The 27832-nt window shown below is 39.3% G+C and overlaps 1 protein-coding gene across 1 annotated transcript in view; it reads right to left on the bottom strand.

The window, feature by feature from the left end:
• Nucleotides 1-8724: 8724 nt before the first annotated feature.
• RIMS4 (regulating synaptic membrane exocytosis 4) overlaps nucleotides 8725-27832 on the bottom strand; it is a 329479-nt gene continuing 310371 nt past the window's right edge. Inside the window, exons 5-6 of the mRNA XM_040329745.1 lie at nucleotides 19855-19994; nucleotides 8725-11448 (exon numbers count right to left, since the gene is read on the bottom strand). Coding sequence (XP_040185679.1) covers nucleotides 11230-11448; nucleotides 19855-19994 — 359 coding nt within the window. The 3' untranslated portion in view covers nucleotides 8725-11229. The remainder of the gene's footprint in view (nucleotides 11449-19854; nucleotides 19995-27832) is intronic.

The raw sequence follows: 27832 nt of genomic DNA, 5'->3' as shown, positions 1-27832 counted from the left end.
GACAGTCTGCCTGGCTTCAGTGCTGGAGTGTCTTCAACACTGGTTCCTGTGTTCCTGATTCTAATCCAAGTCTGCTAACCTTGTCCCTGACCCAGCTACCTTTGACACCTCTCTTAGATCACCCCTGCCTGTGTTATTTGCTGCTCGCTTATGTTACCAACCTCGGCTTGGATTTATGACTGTCTCTGCTTCCTGATTCGGTACTCTTTCACCAGGACATTACTGACTTCTGCCTGTTCCTGGCCTTTAACCCAATCCTGATTCTGCACCTGTCTGCCGCTGAACAAGGCTTGTGACCAGACTCTATACCACCACTGGAAGGACTCCTGTGTCTCCAAGCTACAGCTCACTAATACAGCTTCCTGGTACCTGCAACCTTCCACTGCCCTAGCAGTCCTTGTCTCCACTACCAGGGGTGCTTGGATGAGAATTGTGCAAGGGGCCACCCTTTTAAAACCTCAGGCTCCACAGTCAGGTACATGACCGTAAGCTTTTTTCCTGCTATTCTCGGACTCCCTGTTTCAGGGTGGCTGCCTTTCCTGCTCACACCCAAGATGGCCTACACATCTACCTGCAGACACATTCAGCTTTATAGGCATTGTAGTACATATAGAGCAGAGAATATGATTAGAAGTAACGGCACTGCTCACTCTACACTAGTAGAATAGAGGTGCATCAGTGGTGGATAGGGAAAAAAAAAAAACATTGTATACTTTAGATATTTTAGAATGAATAATGTAAAAAAAAAAATTGTTAAGTGTCACTTTAAAGTGGAGTCCTTTTTATGCAATATGCACTGTGTTTTTTCAAACACTCCATTTTTTAATCTATTGTTAATTGATATGTATAGAGAACACTTAAAGAGCAATTTTTTTTTTTTTTTTTAGGTAAAACTCTCTAGCCCTAACCTATCCTGAGCTAAAGCTCTCCCACATTTATGAGAAGTTGCTCTAAAAGCACGCTCCCATCAGAGGTAATTTAAGCACCTGGGTGGAGGGATTAAGCTTAGGATAATTTAGGGGGCTTGGGAGGGGGAAGCTGAATTTCTTTATATTTTTTATTACTTAAAGGTGAACTTGCCCTTACAAAGTAGGACTCTTTTTTTAGACACGCTGAAGTCACCCTTTTTTTAGATTGGAGCAACATTCACATCAGAGTGCCCCATTGTGTCACTAGACATTGATTAACTGAAGTAAAAAGCAGCACCACTGTTTTCAGCAGACAGACATAATTTAAGAGCATTGAGAGTAGTCATTTTAAATTTCAAACTTTCACATTAGAGGGAACCACAACTAAACATTTTCTTATTTGATCTGGATAACAATACTAAAATACTAAAATACTACGAGTGAAAAACAGTATAAACAAAGTAGAAAGGAAATTGAAAGTGACAACAGCGCAATTTGAAATATAATTATTTCAAAATCTTTATACTCCAACATATAATTAACGCAAAGTTGCACTTTTAAAAAAATGCTTTCCTAAAATGTATCCAGTTCATTCAAATTTCCAGTCCCAAAACAAGTTATGACTAAACTCTGCATTAAATTTCACTTGGACGTGTTCACATAACAATTATAATAATTATATATCATCTTATTCCTTTATCACCTTCATTTTGTGATAAAATAAAATATATGAAAATATATGTACTTCAACTCTATATAAATTGCATCTAGCTTTTTCATTCATATATTGACAAAGCAGATGCTGGATTTATCCCATAGTTAGCAATGTCTGGAAGTCAACTTGCCTTTCTTTCAGCAATACAATATAAAAAAATGACATTGATTCTTACAGTGGACTCTGTTAACATTTAGAAAAGCACAAACCATCCAAAGAATACAGAGTGGAGAATCCATTAAGAACAAAAATACTTCTCTTGAGCTCACTTAGGTGGTTAAAAATCTTCCCACAATGCCGTGTGTGAATATTCAATTTAATTATATAATTGTGTGAAAGTAAAACTCCTAATCTATTATTTCATTGACACATGATTCAAAGTAAACTTGAATTTTCTTTTATTTATAATTCATATCATAATTAAATAATCAAAGTGAATATTTACTTTGCTGAGTGAAGATTCTCAATATTTGTAGTAAATCATCCTCACTGTGTCACTGACTGTTATCCAGCCCCCCCCCCCCCCCCCCCCCCCCCGACAAGACACAATGCTGTCAAGAACAAGGCTGGCCATTCATGGGTCATATTCTGAACAAAAATTATTTCAAAAATATTATCAAGAATTTTTGTTTGAATTTCGCACCATTCGTGGGCCGCGTCAATGGCCAATTTTTGTGCTGCCATCCAATTTGAGTGTTCGGGCATGTTGGAAATTTTTTGAAAAACAAATGATTTTCTAATCAATGATGTTAAAAGCATGTGAGAGATTTAATGGAAAAAGAAATGGGCATAAGCACAAGAAAATAATTCCAGGGGGAAAAAAATGAATATTCCCGGAAAGAAAATTCCCGGCCATGAAAATGTATTTCTGTAGCAACATGAGGTGAAACTGAAGGCTTGGTTGGTAAAACAAATTTAAATCAAGGGTGGTACCATTGGATCACAAAATATCAAATTTTCGAAAATAAATTAGTTTGGAATTCGACCCATGTACGTCCTGCATAAGTCCGATTCAAACCACTAATCCAAAACAAGTGTGTGTTCTGATTTACTAATATGTACAGTACAGAGGAGTAGATGACGTTCACTTGAATGAAACATAGAAACAAAGAAGAGTGATGTCAGAAAAAAACATAGTATAGGTCTATGTTTGTTCCAAGCACGTTTAAATCCACTTACTGGATCTGATCTACCAGATTTCCCAAAGTGTAAAAATTCAAACTGGGGTCACTTCAAACATCTAGTCTTCTCAAGAAGAAGTTATTTTATGTTCATGGTTAGTTGCTTAAAGTGTCACTTTATCTCACTTCATAGAATATGGTCCAGGATCACTTCACATCATTGCACGTTACAGTTTAGTAAATCAGACATAGTGACTTGTGTTCACGGTAAAGCTTAAGAATCACCTTAACCATCACAGACATTGTATCTTCTAAAGGGGGGGAGGGGGTTGGAAATAAGTAGCTTTTACTACAACTTATCACCTACTGATTCCCGTTACCACATATTTTATTACATATACAAAATACAGAAGCAATTACACAGGACATTGCCCCAAATTGTCAGCATTATATAGGAATCTGTTTTAGTATTAACATTTTTCTTTTAATTCATATTCAATTTAACTTTCTATAGTGGCAGTACATTTTCTTCCTGGTATTCTTATTTACTGGCCTTGGTGTTGACAAAGCAAACCCGTCAAATACAAGCGTTTTGTTTTGGTACCGGTTGAAGAATAAAAAAAAAAATTTGATTAGTTGGTCACGGCAACACTAGAATATTTGCTTTCATTTTGGTATTATTTATGTAAAATATGTAGCCTCCATTAATTTTTTTCAATTACATCATTTTTAATTAATAATGCTGATTGAAGGTGTGGTGCAACTGAGAAGTTAAGATATAGAGGGAAAAAAATAAATAAAAAGGGGCTGCTGGTGGCAACTAATCGGGTCACAGTTTGCCTTTTTAAACCTGCACCAACACTGATAGCTGGAATTTGATTGGTGTTTGTGGCCAAAACACCTACATTTGCTTTTGCCCTGACTCTCCTATAATTTACGAGAATTCATCCATTTCTACATTATACACTTCATTATGTAAAGATATATATTATTATAACAAACTACCACTTTAGTGGTAACTCTAGCTTTCCATTTATGTCCCTACTAATTAAACTTTTATTTATTTTTTATATTTGCTTAATGTCATGTACAAGTACTAGAATGTACTATAAGCAAAGTCATAAATATATATATATATATACTGTACAAATTTGTTGCTAACCTTTCCATCTGAATAACAACTGTTTAAGGCCCTCACATCGGTTCTGTATTATGGTATATTTAAATTAATGCAACAATAAGTTAACAGTAATGTACACTAAAATAGATGTTCCAAAGACAGTAAACTGTGCATGCATAAATAATTGTAACTATTTGTTAGATTTGGCCTACTCACAAAATATTACCCATTAAGGCTGTAGAGTTGGCAGAGGCAAACTATGGCTCTAAAGCAGCAAGCTGTTACTTGTAGTTCTTTAGAAACAGAGGCACCATATTTTGCCTACACCTACTGTAGCTGGTGAGTGCTTTATATTAGAGAATAAAAAAATAGCTATAAGCTTATTGTATGAAGTTGTCTAAAACTTCCCAGCTTCATACTGTAGTTCTCTGTATATTAAAGACGCACGTCTTTATAAAATTATTATTCCATCTTTATTGGAAATCATTGGGCTAAATCATCCACTGGGTTTTCATAGTTCTTGGAGTCTCTGACTTTATTTCTGCTAGAGTTTCTGTTTTACTCTCTTTCATGGCTGTTGCAAAGCACATGTCATTTATTGACACTTTACTAAGGCTTGAAAATTCTTTAAAGAGGGTGTGCCAGTCTTGTAATGGGCACGAAGGGATGGAGGAAACAGAAACAATAGCTAGATTATATTGTTCTGGGAGTGTCAGAGATAAAGGAAGTCAGTTGGTGATTCAACCCAACATTTAATCTAAAATAGTAGAATATATCCTTAAACACATGGTTCCTTTGAAGGCTCAGACAGGCTACACTAGAAATAATAGGGATATATATATATATATACACATACATACATATACATATACACACACAACCTATACTCAAAGTAATGCAAAGGTGGATATAACTTTTATATTAACCAACATATGTTGTTTACATTTCACATGTTGGTAGAGCAACGGTACCTTTATAGTATCTCTTCTTTTTCATTGCAGGTAAATAATGGATTTGAAGCAGAAGCAATGCGCCATCACCAAGTTCTTGATGAAGGGGGAATCCAGGCTGACCAAAATCCCTAGAAGGCTACAACATGTTTATGGGGATGACACCACTGACAAGAGTAACCAATGAAATGACATTACTTTTGTCAATGGACTCATCTCTGTGAACATTTTGTAGCCTTCTGTGGATGTCAGACAGAGTGTATCCTCCCTTCATCAAGAACTTAATGACAGCATCTTGCTTAAGTTTGGAATCCAACTTACCCATGTAAGTTAATAGTTTTGCCCCCCCCCCCTTTGCATTACTGTTGGTACAGCTCATATATAGTATCTCACAAAAGTGAGTACACCCCTCACATTTTTGTAAATATTTTATTATATTTTTTCATGTGACAACACTGAAGAAATGACACTTTGCTACAATGTAAAGTAGTGAGTGTACAGCTTGTATAACATTGTAAATTTGCTGTTCCCTCAAAATAACTCAACACACAGCCATTAATGTCTAAACCACTGGCAACAAAAGTGAGTACACCCCTAAGTGAAAATGTTCAAATTGGGCCCAATTAGCCATTTTCCCTCCCCAGTGTCATGTGACTCATTAGTGTTACAAGGTCTCAGGTGTGAATTGTGTTAAATTTGGTGTTATCACTCTCATGCTGGTCACTGGATGTTCAACATGCCACCTCATGGCAAAGAACTCTGAGGATCTGAAAAAAATAATTTTGCTCTACATAAAGATGGCCTAGGCTATAAGAAGATTGCGAAGACCCTGAAACTGAGCTGCAGAATGGTGGCCAAGACCATACAGCGGTTTAACAGGACAGGTTCCACTCAGAACAGACCTTGTCATGGTCGACCAAAGAAGTTGAGTGCACATGCTCAGAATCATCTTCAGAGGTTGTCTTCGGGAAATAGACATATGAGTGCTGCCAGCATTGCTGCCAAGGTTGAAGGCGTGGGGGATCAGTCTGTCTGTGCTCAGAATATATGCTGCACACGGCATCAAATTGGTCTGTATGGCTGTCGTCCCAGAAGGAAGCCTCTTCTAAAGATGATGCACAAGAAAGCCTGCAAACAGTTTGGTGAAGACAAGCAGATTAAGGACATGAATTACTGGAACCATGTCCTGTGGTCCGAGAACAAGATAAACTTATTTGGTTCAGATGGTGTCAATCGTGTGTAATGGCAACCAGGTGAGGAGTTCAAAGACAAGTGTGTCTTGCCTACAGTTAAGCATGGTGGTGGAAGTGTCATGGTCTGGGGCTTTGAGTGCTGCCGACACTGGGGAGCTACAGTTCATTGAGGGAACCAATGAATGCCAACATGTACTGTAACATACTGAAGCAGAGCATGATCCCCTCCCTTCGGAGACTGGGCCACAGGGCACTATTCCAACATGATAACAATCCCAACAAAGACCTCCAAAACGACCACTGCCTTACTAATGAAGCTGAGGGTAAAGGCGATGGACTGGCCAAACATGTCTCCAGACCTAAACCCTATTGACAAATGTAAAAATAAATACTGCGCATATCCTGTGAAATAATGATAAAAAAGCAAGCAACTAACTGTGTTATACTACAGAAACCAAGAAATAAAGAAAAAACAAGCTGCGCTAAATTAAAAGATTGTTAGTAAGAACTAACAAACATGAATACCTGTGTGGTACAAATCTGTGAATAAACACATAAATAACATTGATCCAAAGAAAAAATGGACGCAAATAGAGCATATATGATGATCTTATACAGTCTATGATACTCCAAATAGAAGTCCATATATATGGTGCCAAAAAAGTGATAAACAGCAGAGTCCAGAAAGAGAAAAAACAGGAAGTAGGGTTTCCAAGCTTCAAATGGTGAGGAAGTATAAACAACCCGGAAAGTGATAACAGGATAAACACCTCCACCTCAAAAAATGCTGACCCTTGAGTGACGTTCTGACGTCACCGCGCTCAGCTAACCCGGAAGACACGGGCAGGCGAATTGAGGAGCCGGCCGGCTCGATTACTTTAAATGCTGTATTGCATTCTACATGCTGTAAGTGCATATTTTATTTCTTTTCATTAAAATACCGTGGATTTTATGCTATGTACGTTTCCTCTCCTTTTGTGCACATCCTGAAACATCCATCCATTGAGGCTGCTGATCGATGGTAGAAGCGGTACATACTGTATAAACATACACGCTTTATTTGACCTCCTGTAACAAGGGGTCAACACCAGCTGGTAAGGGTCAGCATTTTTTGAGGTGGAGGTGTTTATCCTGTTATCACTTTCCGGGTTGTTTATACTTCCTCACCATTTGAAGCTTGGAAACCCTACTTCCTGTTTTTTCTCTTTCTGGACTCTGCTGTTTATCACTTTTTTGGCACCATATATATGGACTTCTATTTGGAGTATCATAGACTGTAAAAGATCATCATATATGCTCTATTTGCGTCCATTTTTTCTTTGGATCAATGTTATTTATGTGTTTATTCACAGATTTGTACCACACAGGTATTCATGTTTGTTAGTTCTTACTAACAATCTTTCAATTTAGCGCAGCTTGTTTTTTCTTGATTTTTTACTAAACCCTATTGAGCATCTCTGGGGCATCCTCAAACAGAAGCTGGAGGAGCGCAAGGTCTCTAACATCCACCAGCTCTATGATGTCATCATGGAGAAGTGGAAGAGGACTCCAGTGGCAACCTGTGAAGCTCTGGTGAACTCTTTGCCCAAGAGGCTTAAGGCAGTGCTGGAAAATAATGGTGGCCACACAAAATATTGACACTTTGGACCCAGTTTGGACATTTTCACTTAGGGGTGTACTCACTTTTGTTGCCAGTGGTTTAGACATTAATGGCTGTGTGTTGAGTTATTTTGAGGGGACAGCAAATTTACACAAGTCTAATTTCTTTAGTGTTGTCACATTTTTGTGAAATACTGTATGTGTTTACACACACACACACACACACACACACACACTCTTTAGTGTAATGGGTTATTTTTTTGTTCTATAGACAAGTATCATTATTGCTTTGAAAAGTACCTTGAGGAAGATTAGAACAGAATGTTTGAGAATTACTTTTCAATTTCTTAATAGTGTTAAGTGAACTTGTGAGGCAAACGTTAGCACAAAATTAGCGCTATCATAATATGACATGCAATGGTTTTAGAAACAAGGCGATTAAGAGGAAATGTGAGACAATAATATTTGTTAAATATCAGAAATCACCTTTAGGGCAAACCATAAATTAACCATGAATTGCACTATTTCTTAGCTTAGGCATTTTTTTTAAAAAATCACAGAATCCTAAAACATGGTTGTTTGCAGCTAAATGGAGAATTGTACATGTTAAATTAAAATGTTACTTAAGGGGTGTTGAAAACCTTTGGCCTGTGTTATTTTATTACATTTAGCTGCAGATCAATGGCTTAATTCTCTTTAAAAACAGGTGCAGGATTCTGGGTAAGTAGTACATTTTTCTAGGAATTGACTGTTTTTGTTAAATTTTCCAGGGCTTAGTCCATGAGCTAAAGCTCTGCTGACTTTCATCATTCAATCATGTGTAAAAAGTAAAAAAAAAACTGTTTCATGCGACTAATTGCGTATTATTTCATTTTCATCACCTTCACGAAGGCAAATGAAAATTGCCTTGCAAAGTGAACAGCCTATTTGGCTTTTGTAAATCAACTGATTTGTTTTGGTAACTTTTGTATAATCGTAAGAAATATTTTCACTGTGGTGGAAGAATAGTGCGTATCCAAAAAGCATGAAAATTTGTATAACCAGAAACTAATTAGACGTGGCTTTTATTCTCCAAAATGCACCAATTTGTTTGGAATATGAGGGTTACAGAAGTCCTGAAATGTATCTGTAACTAAATCAAAGTTTATTTTCTACTAAATCATTTTTATTTACTGTAACTTTACTACAGAAAATAATCAGGGTTTCTTTACTGAGGAAGTAGAGACGGTTTACTTAGCAAAGTTAAGATTTACTTAGTGAACATAGGGAAGCTGTGTTCACTTTAAATACCCAATCATGTACAAATTAAAAAGGCAGGATTTTTGACAAATAATATATTTGGCAAATAATTTGGAGGATTGAAGTGAGCAATACATCTATTAAATATTCAGTTTGCCAAGTTAACATTCACTACTCTTTTAGCAACTTAACGCCCATTGTGTGATGAATAGGGTTTTATATAAAAATCATTATATGTTGACTTATCAATATAATAATAAGAACACCAAAATGCAAAATGGCTGAGAGTTTCTAGCATTAAAAACTAAAATTACAAATTTGGCACTTCTAGTCAATTAAGCATACAAAAGCTCCATATTATTATACCAAAACTGATAAGCCAAAGATTCTTGTCTATAACTATTGTTCAGTATTCAATTTTCATCCTCCTTTTGTCTTTTAAAATGACTAAGACATTAGTGTTTAGAGAGGATGGCAACAGGAAAATATAAAAATAGTAGGAAATTAAAAACAATAATTATCATTCAGTCTGTTTGCAGAGACAATTTTGTTGCTGTTGACAAGTTATTATTCAGTAGTAAATTGGCAGCTTTGGCAATTTGGCAATTAATAAAAGCTGTAAGAAACAACTACACTTTTAGGTAGGCTAGTCATCCTTCCAAACAATTAAACTATAAACACACAACAAAAAAAAAATAGTATTATTTATGATTTCTACCCACGTCTGGTAACGTGAATTAGTTAAACAGACTGAAGACCATTTACATATCTGAGTCAATAGGTCTCTCTCATTCTTCATATATGAACTAGAACACCCTATTCTAAACTGAAGGGTCAAAACAGATTTGCTAGCACAAGATGAGTCAAGTGGAAGTACATTTTTGTTTTAAATGCAATTTAAAAAATATATAATATAAAAAATTGTTAAAATATGGCTATATTGGTAATTGAAATAACTCATCGATGATTTTGTGATATCTATAGCTCACAGTTCCTCTTATTTCAACAATAAATCATTTTTTATGCAAGGCTACATTTAAAATATTTGCGAACATAACATATATACAAGTAAACGTGAGTGGAATTAAAAGGCGTAATCCTCCACCACATATACAATAAAACATGCTAAACGAACCAGATTTTACGCATATGGTTGCTAAAGTGTTCAAATGCATGACAAAATGCGCAAACTGACAATATGTCTAAAGACATATGTTCTGAAATCTATGTACACTTATATAATATAAACATTTTCTCATAAACCATCACTATTTTGGTTTTGGGATCATTTAAAAACAGCAGCAAAACATCTCAGAATAGTTTCTATACTCTACATATTTTTTGCTCAATAAGCAATTTTTTTGCCTTTTTCAAAATGATGGTATATAAAGCATTCTTACCATACTGTGCGCTATTTACCTCTGTGAGGCGAGGCTTTATCAGGGTAACTTTAACATATATGCTATATCATACATATTTTGCTACCTCATTACTGATATCACATTTTGACAAATTTATATTTTTGAATACTCTAATTATTTTTTTGAACTAATTTAGCTATCCTAACACTGGCATCACTGTCCTCCTAAATAATTTACCATTAAAGTGAACTTTATTATTTCAAGCGCTTTCTATTATGGTAACGGAGAATTTAAAGCATATGAATTTTCAAATAGAATTTGTCTCATAGTACGAAACACATGCGCAAAATGTACATAGTTTGTATGCAATGAACTATGTAATGAAACTAGATGCTGGTATACAATGGCTTAAATTTATATTGGTCAACAGCACTTTAAAAATAAAGTGCTTCCCTGATCAAATTAATACTATCTATTTCATTACCTACTCTAATTCATTTATATATTTCATTCCCAAATGAATCATCAACTGCATTGGCCAAGTAGTAAAAGACACTTCCTGGTAGATTGGCACAGTTTTAAAAGCACAAAGATATAGTGTTACACATAAATAAAATATTATTCCCAAGATAAGTTGCAGTTCTTTCTAATGTATAGTCATTTATCATGTCCATATATGTTGTTCTAGGAATGTTAAAAAGTTCTCAATCCAAAGTTATGAAAATACCTTTTTGTAGATTAAAAGATACTGCAACTTTGAACAATTTTCACTCTCAGTTTAGGAATAAACGAGACATCAAACAAAGTGAGAATAGAGGTATTTGTACGATTGTAGACCCAGGATAGTCACCCAAGGTTACTTTCATACATCGAAAGAAACCACCCTTTCTCCTTTTCAAAGGTTGTTTGGTTGAGCTCAGGTTCCAGAAAACTGGTCAAACATGCAAGATGTTTGAAGTCAGATATCCAAACAAAGCCTTAGCAACGGTTACAAAAAAGTCAAAAGGTCCTATTCTGTAATAGTTAAGATCTCTCACAGCATGGTCCCACAGTGCTTTCCAAAGAAAGTTGTGAAGCTTGACGGAGAAGTGGACCTGTTGATGGATCAACCATTGAAGAGGTCGGGAATAACTTGTACCAGCCGATAACCATGCTTGATAAATCCAACTCTTCTAGAAGTATTCTTGCCACTCCCATGAAATGCTTTCGCTCCATCCGTCCATAATTTCCCCAAACCATTACCTTCAAAACACACAATGGGGTTAATAAACCATGATTATTAAATAAGTATAAAACACAGTATTAAACTATAAGCTTTTCATTCCCTTTTCATTTTGATACAAGGAATATTATCAATACATCTTAACTTTGTTTAACTTATGTTAATTGGCTGTTCTGGATTGCACATGTGGCCCAGGGTTATAAATGAACGATTAAATGTCTCTGCCCGCTATCCAATTCATTATTTTTGTATTTTTGATAAAATTGTGACATGCACATGCAGAGACATTCTGTTTTAGGAAGGCTCTGCTGTGCTCTGCACTGGTTAACTGTAAAGCTTTTTGGTTCCTTTAAACCTTACTCACTGTAACCTTTCAGGTTATACTTTTTCTATGGATATGAAAATGAAATTCCAACATGAATTAAGAAAAATATTATACCAAAAAAAGCCAAGTTTGCCTTATTACACTGTCCAATTCCAGACCTGTTCACTTATCAACGAAAACTTGAATCCTACCTATTTGTGATAGCCAAAAGAACAATTGCCTAAGCCTGGAAAAAAACATCTCTCTTTTCAGGGGGGTGAAAGATTGCATAACCATGTTGATGCGTAATGAATAGATGTCGAGCATCCGCACCAACACTCATACCAAGTTCCTCAAAATTTGGGATCCATGGCTGTCATATGTCTTTCCTACTCTAACCCCCCAAGCTAGCTTGGGCCACCTCTGACAAGCAGTCCAGATGTTTCCGAACCCCTCTCTTTTTTCCATCTCTTGGTTTCTATCCTTCTGGCCTCCCTTTATTTCCTAGACTTCCCTATTCCTTCTCTAGCCCCCTACTCGGTAGATGAGCTCCCTCCCTCTAGTTCAGTGTTTCCCAACTCCAGTCCTCAAGGCACACCAACAGGTCATGTTTTCAGGATTTCCCTCAGATGAAACGGCTGTTGTAATTACTAAGGCAGTGAAACTGATCAAATCACCTGTGCAAAATAATGAAAAGCCTGAAAACATGACCTGTTGGTGTGCCTTGAGGACTGGAGTTGGGAAACAATGCTCTCGTTTCAAAATCAAAAAAGAGCCTCCGCGCTACTGTAGACTCCTAAACAGTAATAACCCAAAACAGATACGGTGCTGCAAAACCTAATAGTGTTTACAATACACAAATCAGAAATCATACATATAGGGGTTCTGCGCGAACCAACACAGTGATAAAAAGGTAAATAATCTAGACATATAAATATATAAATATAGTGAATGTGAACAAAGAGAGTGGGATAATGAGTGCTCACACTTTCCAAAATCAATTATGTGTAAGTGTAACCTCGAAAAGAATAAAATAATGAAATATATTAATTATATTAATTAAGTGGTTAAATAATTTGAGCAAACAGTCCAAAAAAGTGAGGTGATCAAAAAATATAAAAATAGAACATATGGAATATGAAAAAATGAGGTGAAAAAAGTGAAAAAAGTGAATAAAGAGTGTCCCAATAATGGTGTGCCAAGCTGTCAAATGGTGGTCGCAGTGTAGCTGGATATCCACTAAACGGGTTGTTGACAGATGTATAGTTCACTCCCTCACCAGGCTCCCAGAACTCTTACCTCAAACCATAAATAAATGTGCATCCAATAGATATTGAATCACCCTAGAGATCTTCTCTCTTGTTAGTATCAGCTGGAACGTCTCCTTGGCCACTTCCTAATACAGCTCCAGTACAGGGAAAAGAAAGGAACACAAGGGCTCCAATAGTGTAATATTGTAAGACTCAGGGGGAATTTATTAAGGAAAAAACCTGTGCTTACATCAAAACATAAAAACGAGTGCAGTGAATAAACATACAAGCGGCGTCTTCAGCGCCGGCTTACGTCACTCCAGGTGTACGCTCTGACCAATCCCTACGCGTTACGACACGGGATCACGTGTCTTCATCTGGGGTTCCCTAACGCGTAGGGATTGGTCAGAGCGTACACCTGGAGTGACGTAAGCCGGCGCTGAAGACGCCGCTTGTATGTTTATTCACTGCACTCGTTTTTATGTTTTGATGTAAGCACAGGTTTTTTCCTTAATAAATTCCCCCTGAGTCTTACAATATTACACTATTGGAGCCCTTGTGTTCCTTTCTTTTCCCTGTACTGGAGCTGTATTAGGAAGTGGCCAAGGAGACGTTCCAGCTGATACTAACAAGAGAGAAGATCTCTATGGTGATTCAATATCTATTGGATGCACATTTATTTATGGTTTGAGGTAAGAGTTCTGGGAGCCTGGTGAGGGAGTGAACTATACATCTGTCAACAACCCGTTTAGTGGATATCCAGCTACACTGCGACCACCATTTGACAGCTTGGCACACCATTATTGGGACACTCTTTATTCACTTTTTTCACTTTTTTCACCTCATTTTTTCATATTCCATATGTTCTATTTTTATATTTTTTGATCACCTCACTTTTTTGGACTGTTTGCTCAAATTATTTAACCACTTAATTAATATAATTAATATATTTCATTATTTTATTCTTTTCGAGGTTACACTTACACATAATTGATTTTGGAAAGTGTGAGCACTCATTATCCCACTCTCTTTGTTCACATTCACTATATTTATATATTTATATGTCTAGATTATTTACCTTTTTATCACTGTGTTGGTTCGCGCAGAACCCCTATATGAATGCTCTCGTTTCACCTTTCTGTATAACTTTATAAATTTTTTTGCTCCTCCATCCTTTTCAGTTCAGTTTAGGCTGTATGTTGTACCACCTTTTGGATTTTGACGGGCCGAGGGGTGCCTCGTAGGTGTGGGGATCCCCTCTGGGACCTCTTATTTCTGGCAGTATCATTAACACTTATATTTACTGCTATTGTGTTGGCTCTCATTTCTTTATGTGTTGCCTTATTTTTGCCCTTCTTGTGAGCCAATACTGGTTTCAACCTCAATTGTAGCCCCTGTGTGAGCGGAACTTTTGCATGTTAACCATTTGTTAAAACAGAATAAAAACTATTGAAACAGAAATAGGTAAAACATTTCACTAATAACTTTCTAACAACTTTTTTAATATTACCATATACATTTTTTGCTGACAATACTCTTTAACCCCTGCCACTTTTTAACTGGTTCTTAATTAGTGGTGGGACAAACTTAACAAACATGTGATGAACTATCACAGTGGTCACATGATCGGGAGCCTGTCCTGCCAGCTTCCAAACACAAACCGAGATTGGGGGCTATATGTGACAACTTGATCACTGAGCATAGAGGGCACTCAGCACAAAAACTGCGGTTGCCCTGGACACATATGTGCAGTGTGACGGTGCCAAGGCCCACTAACTCTGCTGTCAAACATGCATTACCTTTTGTTTTTTAATTGTTTAAATATTACCTTGCTTGACTTCATGTGCATCCAGTCAAGGCACACATGCTGTGAAAGTGCTGCAGGTAAATATGTATTAAGTGCTAAAAACAAGTTTATTTACAAGTTTATTTACTAAAGCTGGAGAGTGCAGAATTAGGCTCACTTATGCATAGAAGCCAATCAGCTTCCGGGTTTTATTGCCAAAACTTAATTAAACAAGCCAAGGTTAGAAGCCGATTGGCTATCATGCACAGCTGCACCAGATTCTGACTGCACCAGTTTTAGTAAATCTACCCCAGTGTTTGGACTTCTTTTATGTCTGTAAATATGGCCTATAGAGAAAAATGTACTTGATTATTATCCAAAACAGACAAAGAACCTGATGAGCTTATCTTTAGTCTATGTCAGTGGTTCTCAACCTAGGGGTCGGGACCCCCTCAGGGGTCGATTGATGATTTGCCAGGGGTCACCAAATCCTGGGCTGTTCCTGAATCCCGCACCACTCTCCCAGCCTTTTTGTGGCTGTTCCTAGAGCCCGCGGCCGCCCACTCAACCTCTTTGCAGCTACCCATTCAGTTCACGGCATGGGTGGGGGGCAGAGACTAGAGGTCAGCTGACTGGTGAGGAATGTGAAGTGGGAGGGGCTGAAGGAGACACTATCTCCTGATTTCGGCATAGGTGTCACTGCTGCAAGACAACCCAAAATCAGAGACACAGTGAGTAACACTACCTGTGATTATAGATAAAAGTCCCCACTACAGTTCTCAGATCAGCAGACGACCTTGATCAATACATGGAAGGGAGAGGAAAAGAGGGGAAGGAGAGAAAGCATGAGAAAGAACAAGAAACCCAGCTAGAGAGAGGGATGGGGAAAAAAACAAGGAATTAGGATAGAGAGAGATAAAAAGGGAAAGAAAGGAGAACAAAGAGAAAGAGTGGTACATCCTAAAATGTACCATAATGCCTCTTTCACACTGGGCGGATCAGTAATGATCCACCCCGTGCACCTCCGCTTGCTCAGCGTTGATCCCCGCTGAGCCGGCGGATGACAGGGCGGTCCCCGCACACTGTGCAGGGACCGCCCTGTCTTTTCTCCGCTCCCCCCTATGGGGGGATCGAATGAACACGGACCGTATGTCCGTGTTCACCGATCCGATCTGCCAGACGGAAAGAAAAGTACGTTTTTCCTCCGTCACACTTTGGCGGATCGGAGCGGGTCGGATGTCAGTGGGCATGTCACCGCTGACATCCGTGGCTCCATAGAGGAACACGGAGCGCCCGTACAGGTCCGCGAAAAAAACTGACAGACGGACCTGTACGGGCGCTCAGTGTGAAAGAGCCCTAAGGGTTTTTTCAATATGGTACAAGTGGAAGGGACTCAGGGAGGGCTAAATGTCCTTGGGTTAGGGGCGCAAATTACTTGTCTTTCCCTGGGTACTGACAAACCACACTACGAAAATTATTTTACTGTTAGGGGTCCCCGCTACTTGGGAAATTTTATTAAAGGGGTCATGGCACTAAAAAGGTTGAGAACTCCTGGTCTATGTACTAGTTTACAATTCAGCATGCCTCACTGTGAAAACGTTTGCTGTCAATGTTTAGCATATAATGTATCAGCCGTTTGTATTTTGCTTTTGCTGCAGAGCTGACTGCGGAAAGGGTACTTCTACCTCTGAGTGATTTTTTAGTGATTAATGCAGTATTACCAAAACACATTTTTCACCAATATCATTTCCCTAATATGCCCTATTTATTATGTTTCTGATGGTTTTCCCCATGTGTCCTTTTTTACTATTAACATATTCTCCATTTTTAGTTGAATAAATAGTGTGGGTGTGGACACTTAATGGTTACTGACTTAAAACTTGTGCTTTGCCCACTGCAAGGCAAGGCATCATGTTAATTTTATTGCCCCTGTCCAGCAGGTACTCCCTTATCCTCCACCAATCTTTTCTACCAGTGACAGTAAGGAAATAAACTCTGTGTAAGCTCAGAGTCGTTCTAGTGGAAGCTTACACAAGGATTGTCTTGCCACCCCCATGTGACAATGATGGGACAATCGTTAAGTGAAATTTAAGCTGTATAACTTGATTAGCACAAGTGAGTTAGGCCCCATGTACACAGGACGCTGCCAAATGTACATTCAGAGGCAGTTGGATGCTATTTTCAACTGCTGCTGAACGCATTCAATGTTATTCTATGTGACCATATACACAGTCTCGTTTATTGTCGTTCTTAGGCAGTTGCGTTTAACAGCATTTCTTTGAAAGCAAGAAAATGGGTTCAGACGCAGAAGATTTCCACGTTTCAGATGCCAAATGCGACTAAACGCGGATAAACGTGGTAACCCGCATTTAGCAGCGTTTCGTTTATAGGTGTTTTTCGTTTTTGGCCATTTAAAAACAAATATATATATATATATATTTAAAAAAAATTTGAAACGCTTCTAAATGCAAACGCGGAAAAACGCTGCTAAACGCGGCATGTAAACGTGGCAAAACGGACGTTTTAAACGTGGTTACCATCTGTCAAGTTTAATCATTTAGGAGCAGTTGTAAAAACTTCCCATGTACATGGAGCTTAAAGACTAAAAGTGCACTTCCATTTTAGATTCAACTCCAGGAATTACAAAATAAAACTACCCTTTCAGTAGGGCTCCCCACTGCAAGGGTACATGTTTTTTAACTCTACAGGATGAGGAATAAGGTTTAATACTTACCTCATTCCTAGATCCTGCAGGCTACAGCGCTTTCCTTGGTTCTGGCCTGTTGGTGGTTCCTTGCCATCCTCACATATAATTCAGGGATATTGGCTATGTATTGTACTTGATGGCATCATGCTGTGACCACTGGCTGCAGTATCCTATGAAAGAGGCTTTTTAAGCTAAGGGTGGGATAGGGGGTTTTAGGAATTTAAATGAAACACATGGAAATATACATCTCCATCCCTGGAAGAGGCTTTGAGAGACTAGTTGTACAGATGGCAGGGGCCTGCTGGAGTGAGAAGTAAAGGAAATATCCCATCTTTTTTCTCTTGCCACAGAGTTAGTGAGCATTTAATACGTGCAGTGCAGCAGGCCCCACTGGGATTTTTTTTTGTAATTCCCAGAGTTAGGCTTTAAAGTGAACAGACTCGGGTTTTAGCCAGCTCTGCTAGGAAACATGCAGACATATAAATGTTTCTTGTGTAGAATTTAAGTCAGCCGCATTATTAACCCCCCTGGCGGTATCCCCGAGCGTGACTCGGGGTTGATTTTTTCTGCTATAATCGGTATCCCCGAGTCACGCTCGGGGTAGATATGCAGAGCCTGCAGCGTGCGCTGGCTTACCTTGTCCTGGATCCAGCGATGTCACCGCGCTGTGTGAGCGAGTGGGACCTCGCTTGATTCACACAGCGTCCTCCTGTGCCGCCGATCTCCGTTCCCTGCGACGTTACGACGCACGGGAGCGGAGATCGGCGCCAAATTCAAAAAGGTAAACAAACACTATACATACAGTATACTGTAATCTTATAGATTACAGTACTGTATGTAAAAAAAACACACCCCCCTTGTCCCTAGTGGTCTGCCCAGTGCCCTACATGTCATTTTATATAATAAAAACTGTTCTTTCTGCCTGCAAACTGTAGATTGTCCATAGCAACCAAAAGTGTCCCTTTATGTCAAAAATGGTTTTAGATCAGTTAAAAAAACTGCGATAATAAATTATAATCACTTGCAGAATTCTGCGATATCGATTTGTGGGGAACATCGTCATAAAAAAAAAAAATAATAATGACAGCGACAATTTTGCAACTGAGAAAATTTCAGTGATTTTGATTTGATTACATTATTGAATAATTTTTATTAGAATTATATTATTATTTGTTATAATTATTTATAATTATTTATTATATTATAATTTATAATTTTGTTTTTAAAAAAATGTCATACCCGGGATGCCTATTAGATTCTTGTTTGGTCAGATTTAAGTGAGTTATTCCTCAGGCCCCGTACACACGGCCGAGGAACTCGACGTGCCAAACACATCGAGTTCCTCGGCCAGTTCAGCCCTGAAGCCGCCGAGGACCTCGGCAGGCCGAGAGCTCCCATAGAACAACGAGGAAATAGAGAACATGTTCTCTATTTTCTCGCCGAGGTCCTCTTCGGCTTCCTAGGCCGAAAGTGTACACACGGCCGGGTTTCTCGGCAGAATTCAGCCAGAAACTCGGTCGGAAGCTGAATTCTGCCGAGGAAACTGGTCATGTGTACGGGGCCTCAGAATTAAACAAACGGTGGAGTAGCGCTAAAGAGTGAAAAGGCCTTCATATGCCATCTAAATCAATAAGAAGGCTAAATAGGAGTCCAATAAATATCAAAAATGTGAACAAATTGATAAATGAAAATAAAAAATTAATAGTCCAAAAAAGTGTCAAATTTAAGTGTTAGCACACTGCTGCAACCATGAAGGAAAAACTCTGGGTCCAATGATAAATATAGCTTGCTGACCCTTACCAGAATGGAAGATCCTAACGGATCTAGTCAAGCTGAAATCACTGGATCCTAAATGTTGGAATGGAGTGGAGCTTGTCTGTTGAAACGATCCTCCAAGGGGTCACCGATCCACCAGTAAAGCAACCAGAGAAAATAAACTCCTATCTGTCAGCACACCATTTCAGTGATTTTAAGTTGATTACATTATTGAATAATTTTTATTTTAATTATATTATTATTTGTTATAATTATTTATAATTATTTATTATATTATAATTTATAATTTTGTTTTTTTAAAAATGTCATACCCGGGATGCCTACTAGACTTTTGTTTGGTCAGATTTAAGTGAGTTATTCCTAAGAATTACAGGCCTACAGTATAAAACGCCAAATTTCCTTGCAAATAATGGTACCGCTTTCAGCATCTTTTTTCTGAAATAATCATACCGCCAGGGAGGTTAATGAATACATAATTTTAATACATTCTTGTGATCCAATGATTTAATAATGAACACAGAGTTGCATTGATTTGGAACATTTATATCTGCCTAGAGTTTAGCTTTAAACTAAATATCAGATTTTGAGGGTTTTTTTCCTCACCTGTAATACTTTTCCTTGTGGACTCTCAGAAAATACAAGCACTTGATTGTATAATGGATCTAATGATTTCCGAGCAATTTTTGTTTTCTTCTTAGCGACGCACAGACCGTTCTCTAGCAGATAAACTTTTATGTAGGCAGCTGGAAAATATGAAAGCCAGACAATATGAAAACTGTTACATACATTTGGATAAACAGTTTGCACACTAAGCAGCATATGGGCAATGTTCACAGTAAAATGCTGAAACTATAATTGAGATTTTCATAGTCTTAAAAACATTTTCTTATTCACAGTATCAAAAACATTTAAAAAAAAACTTCACAAACTTTTTCCTTTTACACTAAGCAAAATTATAAAACGCAACACTTTTGTGTTTGCCCCGATTTATCATGAGCAGAACCCAAAAGATCTACGGCTTTTTCTATGTACACAAAAGGCCTATTTCTCTCAAATATTGTTCACAAATCTGTCTAAATCTGTGTTAGGCCTCGTACACATGATAGGTTAACCAGAGGACAACGGTCTGATGGACCGTTTTTATCGGTCAAAACCGATCATGTGTGTGCCCCATAGGTTATTTAACCATAGGTTAAAAAAAAGGCAACTTGCTTTAAATTTAACCGATGGATTCCTAACCCAGTGTTTCTCAACTCCAGTCCTCGGGGCGCACCAACAGGTCATGTTTTCAGGATTTCCCTCAGATGAAATGGCTGTGGTAATTACTAAGCCAGTGAAACTGATTAAATCACCTGTGCAAAATAATGGAAAGACTGAAAACATGACCTGTTGGGGCGCCTCGAGGACTGGAGTTGAGAAACACTGTCCTAACCGATAGGTCAAAACCGATCGTTAGTAGGCACGACCATCAGTAAAAAATAGACGCATATCAAGTCGAAGCATTGAACTTCGTTTTTTTCAGCACGTCGTTGTGTTTTACGTCACCGCGTTCTGACACGATCGGTTATTTAACCTATGACAACGCTCTCATCGGATGGACTGATCGTGTGTATGAGGCTTTAGTGAGCACTTAACCTTTGTCGAAATAATCCATCCACCTCCAGGTGTGGCATATCAAGATGCTGATTAGACAGCATAATTATTGCACAGGTGTGCCCTAGGCTGACCACAATATAAGGCAAACGTGCAGTTTTATCACACAGCACAATGCCACAGATGCCGCAAGTTTTGAGAAATGTCCACCAGAGCTGGGTCCCTTGAATTTAATGTTCATTTCTCTACCATAAGCTGTTTCTAAAGGTGTTTCACAGAATTTGGCAGTACATCCAACCGGCCTCATCTGAGACCAGCCACCCGGACAGCTGCTGCAACAAGCGGTTTGCATAACCAACAAATTTCTACACAAACGATCAGAAATCATCTCAGGGAAGCTCATCTGTTGCGTTTATAATTTTTCCCAGTGTATTTAAGCTCTTGCAGACCAACCACTGTACATAAACAGCTGGTCCACTACTCTATTATTTCAGGAGAATGTGTTGGCATGTCTTTGGGAACTGTGCTGCTGTGCACGCCTACATGCATAGTCATGGCAATGGCTTTGTACCACGCGATTGCTGAATGGAAACAAGACCAATATTAGCAGCTGTATCTCACTTATTGGCTGGTGATGCCATACTGTATGCCCATTCACAAACTTCATAAAGCCATTTGTAAAGTGAAATATTTTTGTCAAACTTAAATTATCTTTCTTCTTTTAGGTTCCCTGAGGCACTGGTGATGTATCTCTAGCCTTTCAGGTACACCCTAGGACAGCCACGTCACCAGTGAAATTCAAGTAAATCTAGTCTGAGCCATATGAGATCTGTACCAGCCTGTTATTCAATAACAATCCAGCCTGCTCTCATACACCACATGTGCAAGATCAGGCATATCATTGGTGGGCTAGCAAAAAAATAAATAAAAAATTGGCCACTGATGATGTCTTCTTTTGAAAATGAATACAATACCAGAAAATGAAAACACAAATGTAGCTTTTATTAACCTCTTCCATACAGGGCTTTTATACACACCTCCATACCGGGCCTATTCTGGCACTTCTCTCCTACATGTACAAATCATAATTTTTTTGCTAGAAAATTACGCAGAACCCCCAAACATTATATATGTTTTTTTAGCAGACACCCTAGGGAATAAAACGATGGTCATTGAAACCTTTTATTCTGCACGGTATTTGCGCAATAATTTTTCAAACGCCTTTTTTTTGGAAAAAAATAGTTTCATGAATTAAAAAATAACAAAACAGTAAAGTTAGCCCAATTTTTTTGTAAAATATGAAAGATTATGTTACACCGAGTAAATAGATACCTAACATGTCACGCTTTAAAATTGCGCACACTCATGGAATGGCGCCAAACTTCGGTACTCAAAAATCTCCATAGGCAACGCTTTGAAAATGTTTACAGGTTACCAGTTTAGATTTACAGAGGGGATCTAGTGCTAGAATTGTTGCTGGCACTCTAGCGCATGCGGCGATACCTCACATATGTGGTTTAAACGGCGTTTACATGTCAGCGGGACTTGCGTGTGCGTTCGCTTCTGCGCGCAAGCTACTGGGGACAGGGGCGTTAAAAAAAAAATGTATTTCTTTTTTTTTTTTTTACATATTTATTTCTTTTTTTACACTTTTTTTTTTTATTTTATTTTTTTTATTATCACTTTTATTCCTATTACAAGGAATGTAAACATCCCTTGTAATAGGAATGTGTGTGACAGGTACTCTTTATGGAGAGATGCGGGGTCAATAAGACCCCACATCTCTTCTCCAGGCTGGAAAGCATGAGATCGGTGAAAAAAAATTCACAGATCTCATGTTTACCGTTGCTTAGCAGCCGCAATCGCGGCTTTGTTTACTTACGGGGACCCGGGCGTGACGTCATCACATCGCGCCTGGGTCCTCCGACGGTCATAGAGATGACTGGTGACCATCTAGTCACCAGTCATCTCTATGCTTCCTGCGAGTGCCGGACGATTCGGGAGAGCCCGGAGAAGCACCGGATGGCGGCGGGAGGGGGGGGGGGGTGTCGCCGCCTGTAAGAACGATCTAGCGGCGGAACCAGGGCTCGAGTCCTGCGGGAACGCATGGGAACGACGTCCCTCCACTTTTTTCACTGTGGGAACGTCGTTCCCGTTGCAGGACTCGAGCCGCCCATGCCGATCTTTGTCTCCTGTGCAGCGGTGTTTGCAAGGCGGGAGCGGGGGGGGGCGGCGTTCCCCCCCCCCGGGTGACACCCGGCACAGTGCTGGATTGAGCGAGGCGCCGCAGCTCTCTCCTCCCCCTTCCCCTGTGCACTCCAGTAACTTTGCTTTGAAGGGAGGAGGAGAGAGCTCAGTGCTCGGCGCCCGCAAGTCTTCCAGGAACTGCAATCCCCTATTATTGTGACAGGCAGGCGGGGAGAGGTGCCGGCTGCCTATCACAATTACCCTCGTCACAGCTGACAGAGTCTAGGCTCCTCCTCCACACTGACAGTACACCCACAGCAGGAGGAGGAGCCTAGGAGGAGGGACATCCATGTGGAGAAAAGCCGCGCTATTCTAAGGTCTGTAAATGTGGGGAGGGGAGAGATATTATACACTATATTGTCACAATGGGCAGATATACAGGGGGGGGGGGGGTTACATTAGAGGTATTACACAGGGGGGTTACATTAGGGGGATTACACAGGGGGGGTTACATTAGAGGTATTACACAGGTGGGTTACATTAGGGGGATTACACAGGGGGGGTTACATTATATTACACAGGGGGGGTTACATTAGAGGTATTACACAGGGGGTTACATTAGAGGTATTACACAGGGGGGGGTTACATTATATTACACAGGGGGGGTTACATTAGAGGTATTACACAGGGGGTTACATTAGAGGTATTACACAGGGGGGGGTTACATTATATTACACAGGGGGGGTTACATTAGAGGTATTACACAGGGGGTTACATTAGAGGTATTACACAGGGGGGGGGGTTACATTATATTACACAGGGGGGGTTACATTAGAGGTATTACACAGGGGGTTACATTAGAGGTATTACACAGGGGGGGGTTACATTATATTACACAGGGGGGGTTACATTAGAGGTATTACACAGGGGGGGTTAAATTAGGGGGGATTCCACGGGGGGTTACATTAGAGGTATTACACAGGGGGGTTACATTAGAGGTATTACACGGGGGGGGGGGGGTTCCATTAGAGGTATTACACAGGGGGGTTACATTATATTACACAGGGGGGGTTACATTAGAGGTATTACACAGGGGGGTTACATTATATTACACAGGGGGGGTTACATTAGAGGTATTACACAGGTGGGTTACATTAGGGGGATTACACAGGGGGGGTTACATTAGAGGTATTACACAGGTGGGTTACATTAGGGGGATTACACAGGGGGGGTTACATTATATTACACAGGGGGGGTTACATTAGAGGTATTACACAGGGGGTTACATTAGAGGTATTACACAGGTGGGTTACATTAGGGGGGATTCCACGGGGGGGTTACATTAGAGGGATTACACAGGGGGGTTACATTAGAGGTATTACACAGGTGGGTTACATTAGGGGGATTACACAGGGGGGGTTACATTATATTACACAGGGGGGGTTACATTAGAGGTATTACACAGGGGGTTACATTAGAGGTATTACACAGGGGGGGGTTACATTATATTACACAGGGGGGGTTACATTAGAGGTATTACACAGGGGGGGGGTTACATTAGGGGGGATTCCACGGGGGGTTACATTAGAGGTATTACACAGGGGGGTTACATTATATTACACAGGGGGGGTTACATTAGAGGTATTACACAGGGGGGTTACATTATATTACACAGGGGGGGTTACATTAGAGGTATTACACAGGGGGGTTACATTATATTACACAGGGGGGGTTACATTAGAGGTATTACACATGGGGGTTACATTAGAGGTATTACACAGGTGGGGTTACATTAGGGGGGATTCCACGGGGGGGTTACATTAGAGGGATTACACAGGGGGGGGGGGTTACATTAGGGGGATTACACAGGGGAAATGACATCAAGGGGGATTACACAGGGGAAATGACATCAAGGGGGATTACATTAGGGATTTTTGTTTTACCTTTACAACCCCTTTAATCTGACTTTCTGCTGCGACTTTGGTCTGACATCGACCCGACTTCCATCTGACTTTAATAAACAGGATAGGATTTTAATCTAACTTTAAGATAGGCCGACTTGTCCTTTGACCAATCAAAACAATCCCAGTGTGACAAAAATACATTTTCCTGCTGCTGTAATCCAAGTCGTATAGTTAACCGCTTGCTGACGTCCACCGTAGTTTTACGGGGCAGGTCAGCTCGGCTGCGCAAAATCACGTAATATAATGTGATTTTGCATTGCGGCCACTGTAGTGGTCGCTCGTTACAGAGAGAGAACCGGGAGCGGTGTGTGTAAACACAAAGCTACCGGTTCTTTCAGGGGGAGAAATGACTGATCGTATGTTCATACAATGTATGAACAGCGATCTGTCATTTCCCCTAGTCAGTCCCTTCAGTTAGAACACAATGAAAGAACATAATTAACCCCTTGATTGTCCCCTAGTATTAACCCCTTCCCTGCCAGTGAAATTTTTACAGTAATCAATGCATTTTTATAGCACTGATTGCTATAAAAATGCCAATGGTCCCAAAAATGTGTCAGAAGTGTCCGCCATAAGGTCGCAGATTACTAGTAAAAAAAAAATAATAAAAATGCCATAAAACTATCCCCTATTTTGTAGACACTATGGGCCAGATTCAGGTAGGGAGCGCGTATTTGTGTGCGGGCGTAGCGTATCCTATTTACGCTACGCCTCCGCAACTTTGACAGGCAAGTGCAGTATTCACAAAGCACTTGCTCCGTAAGTTGGAAAAAGCCAAAAAAAAATGCGCCGGGCAAATGTACGTTTCTAAATCGGCGTATCTACCTAATTTGCATATTCAACGTGTAAATATACGAAAGCTCCACCTAGCGGCCAGCGTAAAATTGCAACTAAGAGACTTACGCCGGTCGGATCTTAGTTAAATCTATGTGTAACTGATTCTAAGAATCAGGCGCATAGATACGACGCTGCACACACAAAAGTTAATGGGCCAGATTCAGGTCTGGAGATACGCTGTTGTATCTCCAGACCTGAATCTGGCCCATTAACTTTTGCGCAAACCAATCAATAAACGCTTATTGCAATTTTTTTTACGAGGAATATGTAGAAGAATACGTATCAGCCTAAACTGAGGAAAAAAAATATTTTTGGGGGATATTTATTATAGCAAAAATTAAAAAATATTTTTTTTTTCAAAATTGTCGCTCTATTTTTGCTTATAGTGCAAAAAATAAAAACCGCAGAGGTTATCAAATACCACCAAAAGAAAGCTCTATTTGTGGGAAAAAAGGACGCAATTTTTGTTTGGGAGTCACGTCGCAATTGTCAGTTAAAGTGACGCAGTGCCGAATCGCAAAAAGTGGCCTGGTCATTGACCAGCAAAATGGTCCGGGGCTGAAGTGGTGGTGATCTGACTTGGATACAACTTTAATAATATTCAATGGGCTGAAATCGGACCACAGTCAGACCAAAGTAGTGCAGGAATCTTTTCCAAAGTTCGACCGACACAAGTCGGACTAGTAAAGACGGTTCTCATAGGGGATCATTGATTTCTACATGTCATGCGACATGTACTCTCAAAGTCAGACAGAGCGTTTCTCGTACCAGTGTGAACCGGACCTTACTTCTGCATAGAAACCAATCAGCTTCCAGGTTTTATTGCCAAAGCTTAATTGAAGAAGCTGAGGTTAGAAGCCGAGGTTAGAAGCTGATTGGTTTCTCTGCAGAAGTGAGGCCTTGTACACACGACCGTTTTCCTCAACAAAATCCATCAAGAAACTTGGTGGCAGAGCTTTTTCCAAGAAAAACGATCGTGTTTATGTTTTTTGCTGCGAAAATTGTTGTGGATCTCGACGAGAAAAAAAGAGAACAAGTTCTCTTTTTTCTCGTCGGGAGTCTCAATTTCCTTGTTGTGTTCCTCTTCGGGCTGGTTTAGAAACACATTTGTGTGTATGCTTAGAAACGCGCGCATGCTCAGAATAAAGTATGAGATGGGAGCGCACCTTCGGTAAAAGTAGCGTTCGTAATGGAGATAGCACATTTGTCACGCTGCAACAGACTGAAAAGCGCAAATCGTCTCTCACCTAACTTTTACTTAACACAGAGTAACATGAGATTAGCAAAAGCAGCCCCAAGGGTGGCGCCAATGTCATAGAACTTCCCCTTTATAGTGCCGTCACCACGTTTCAGAACGACGAGATTTTGTCTTGACAGTGTGTACGCAAAGAAAGCTTGACAAGATTCTCGACAAGCTTGACAAGGAACTCGTCGAGGAAAACAATGTTTCTTTTACGACGAGTTTCTCGGTCGTGTGTTCGGCCTTAGACTGATTTTGCACTCTCCAGCTTTAGTAAATAACCCCCAAAGTATATATTGTTTTTTTCTGTGCAAACAAGACTTTTTCTTGGCATAATTGCCTTAAAACTATGCAATTTTAAAACAAGTGTCCCTGTTTATAAAAAATATATAATTTTTTTTTAATATTGCTCAAAAAATTTGTTTCTAATACATAGTGAAGTTATTTACAAGTGTAATGAAAACTTTTTTTTTTCAATTTTTTAAAATGTATCATTAAAAATAACAAATGAAAATGGGCTCACAGGAAATGGACAGAATGATGGAATGTTATTGGGCCCAGAAGAGGACCTCCAGTGCCTGACTTATGTGTATTGCACAGCGAGTATCAGTTTACACAGGGCAGAAAGATCTGCTAATGTATAAATAAAGTTCCAGCTGAAATTGCTGGTAAATGGGGTCAGAGAGCAACGTGGGAGGAGAAGGGACTACACATGTCTGAAGTGTTCAGATTTATTTTTTGTTAGCATGTGTAGCAAGCC

This window comes from Rana temporaria, chromosome 12, assembly GCF_905171775.1.
Source record: "Rana temporaria chromosome 12, aRanTem1.1, whole genome shotgun sequence".
NCBI classification, from domain to species: Eukaryota; Metazoa; Chordata; class Amphibia; order Anura; family Ranidae; genus Rana; species Rana temporaria.
This window is presented reverse-complemented; position numbering and strand designations above follow the sequence as displayed.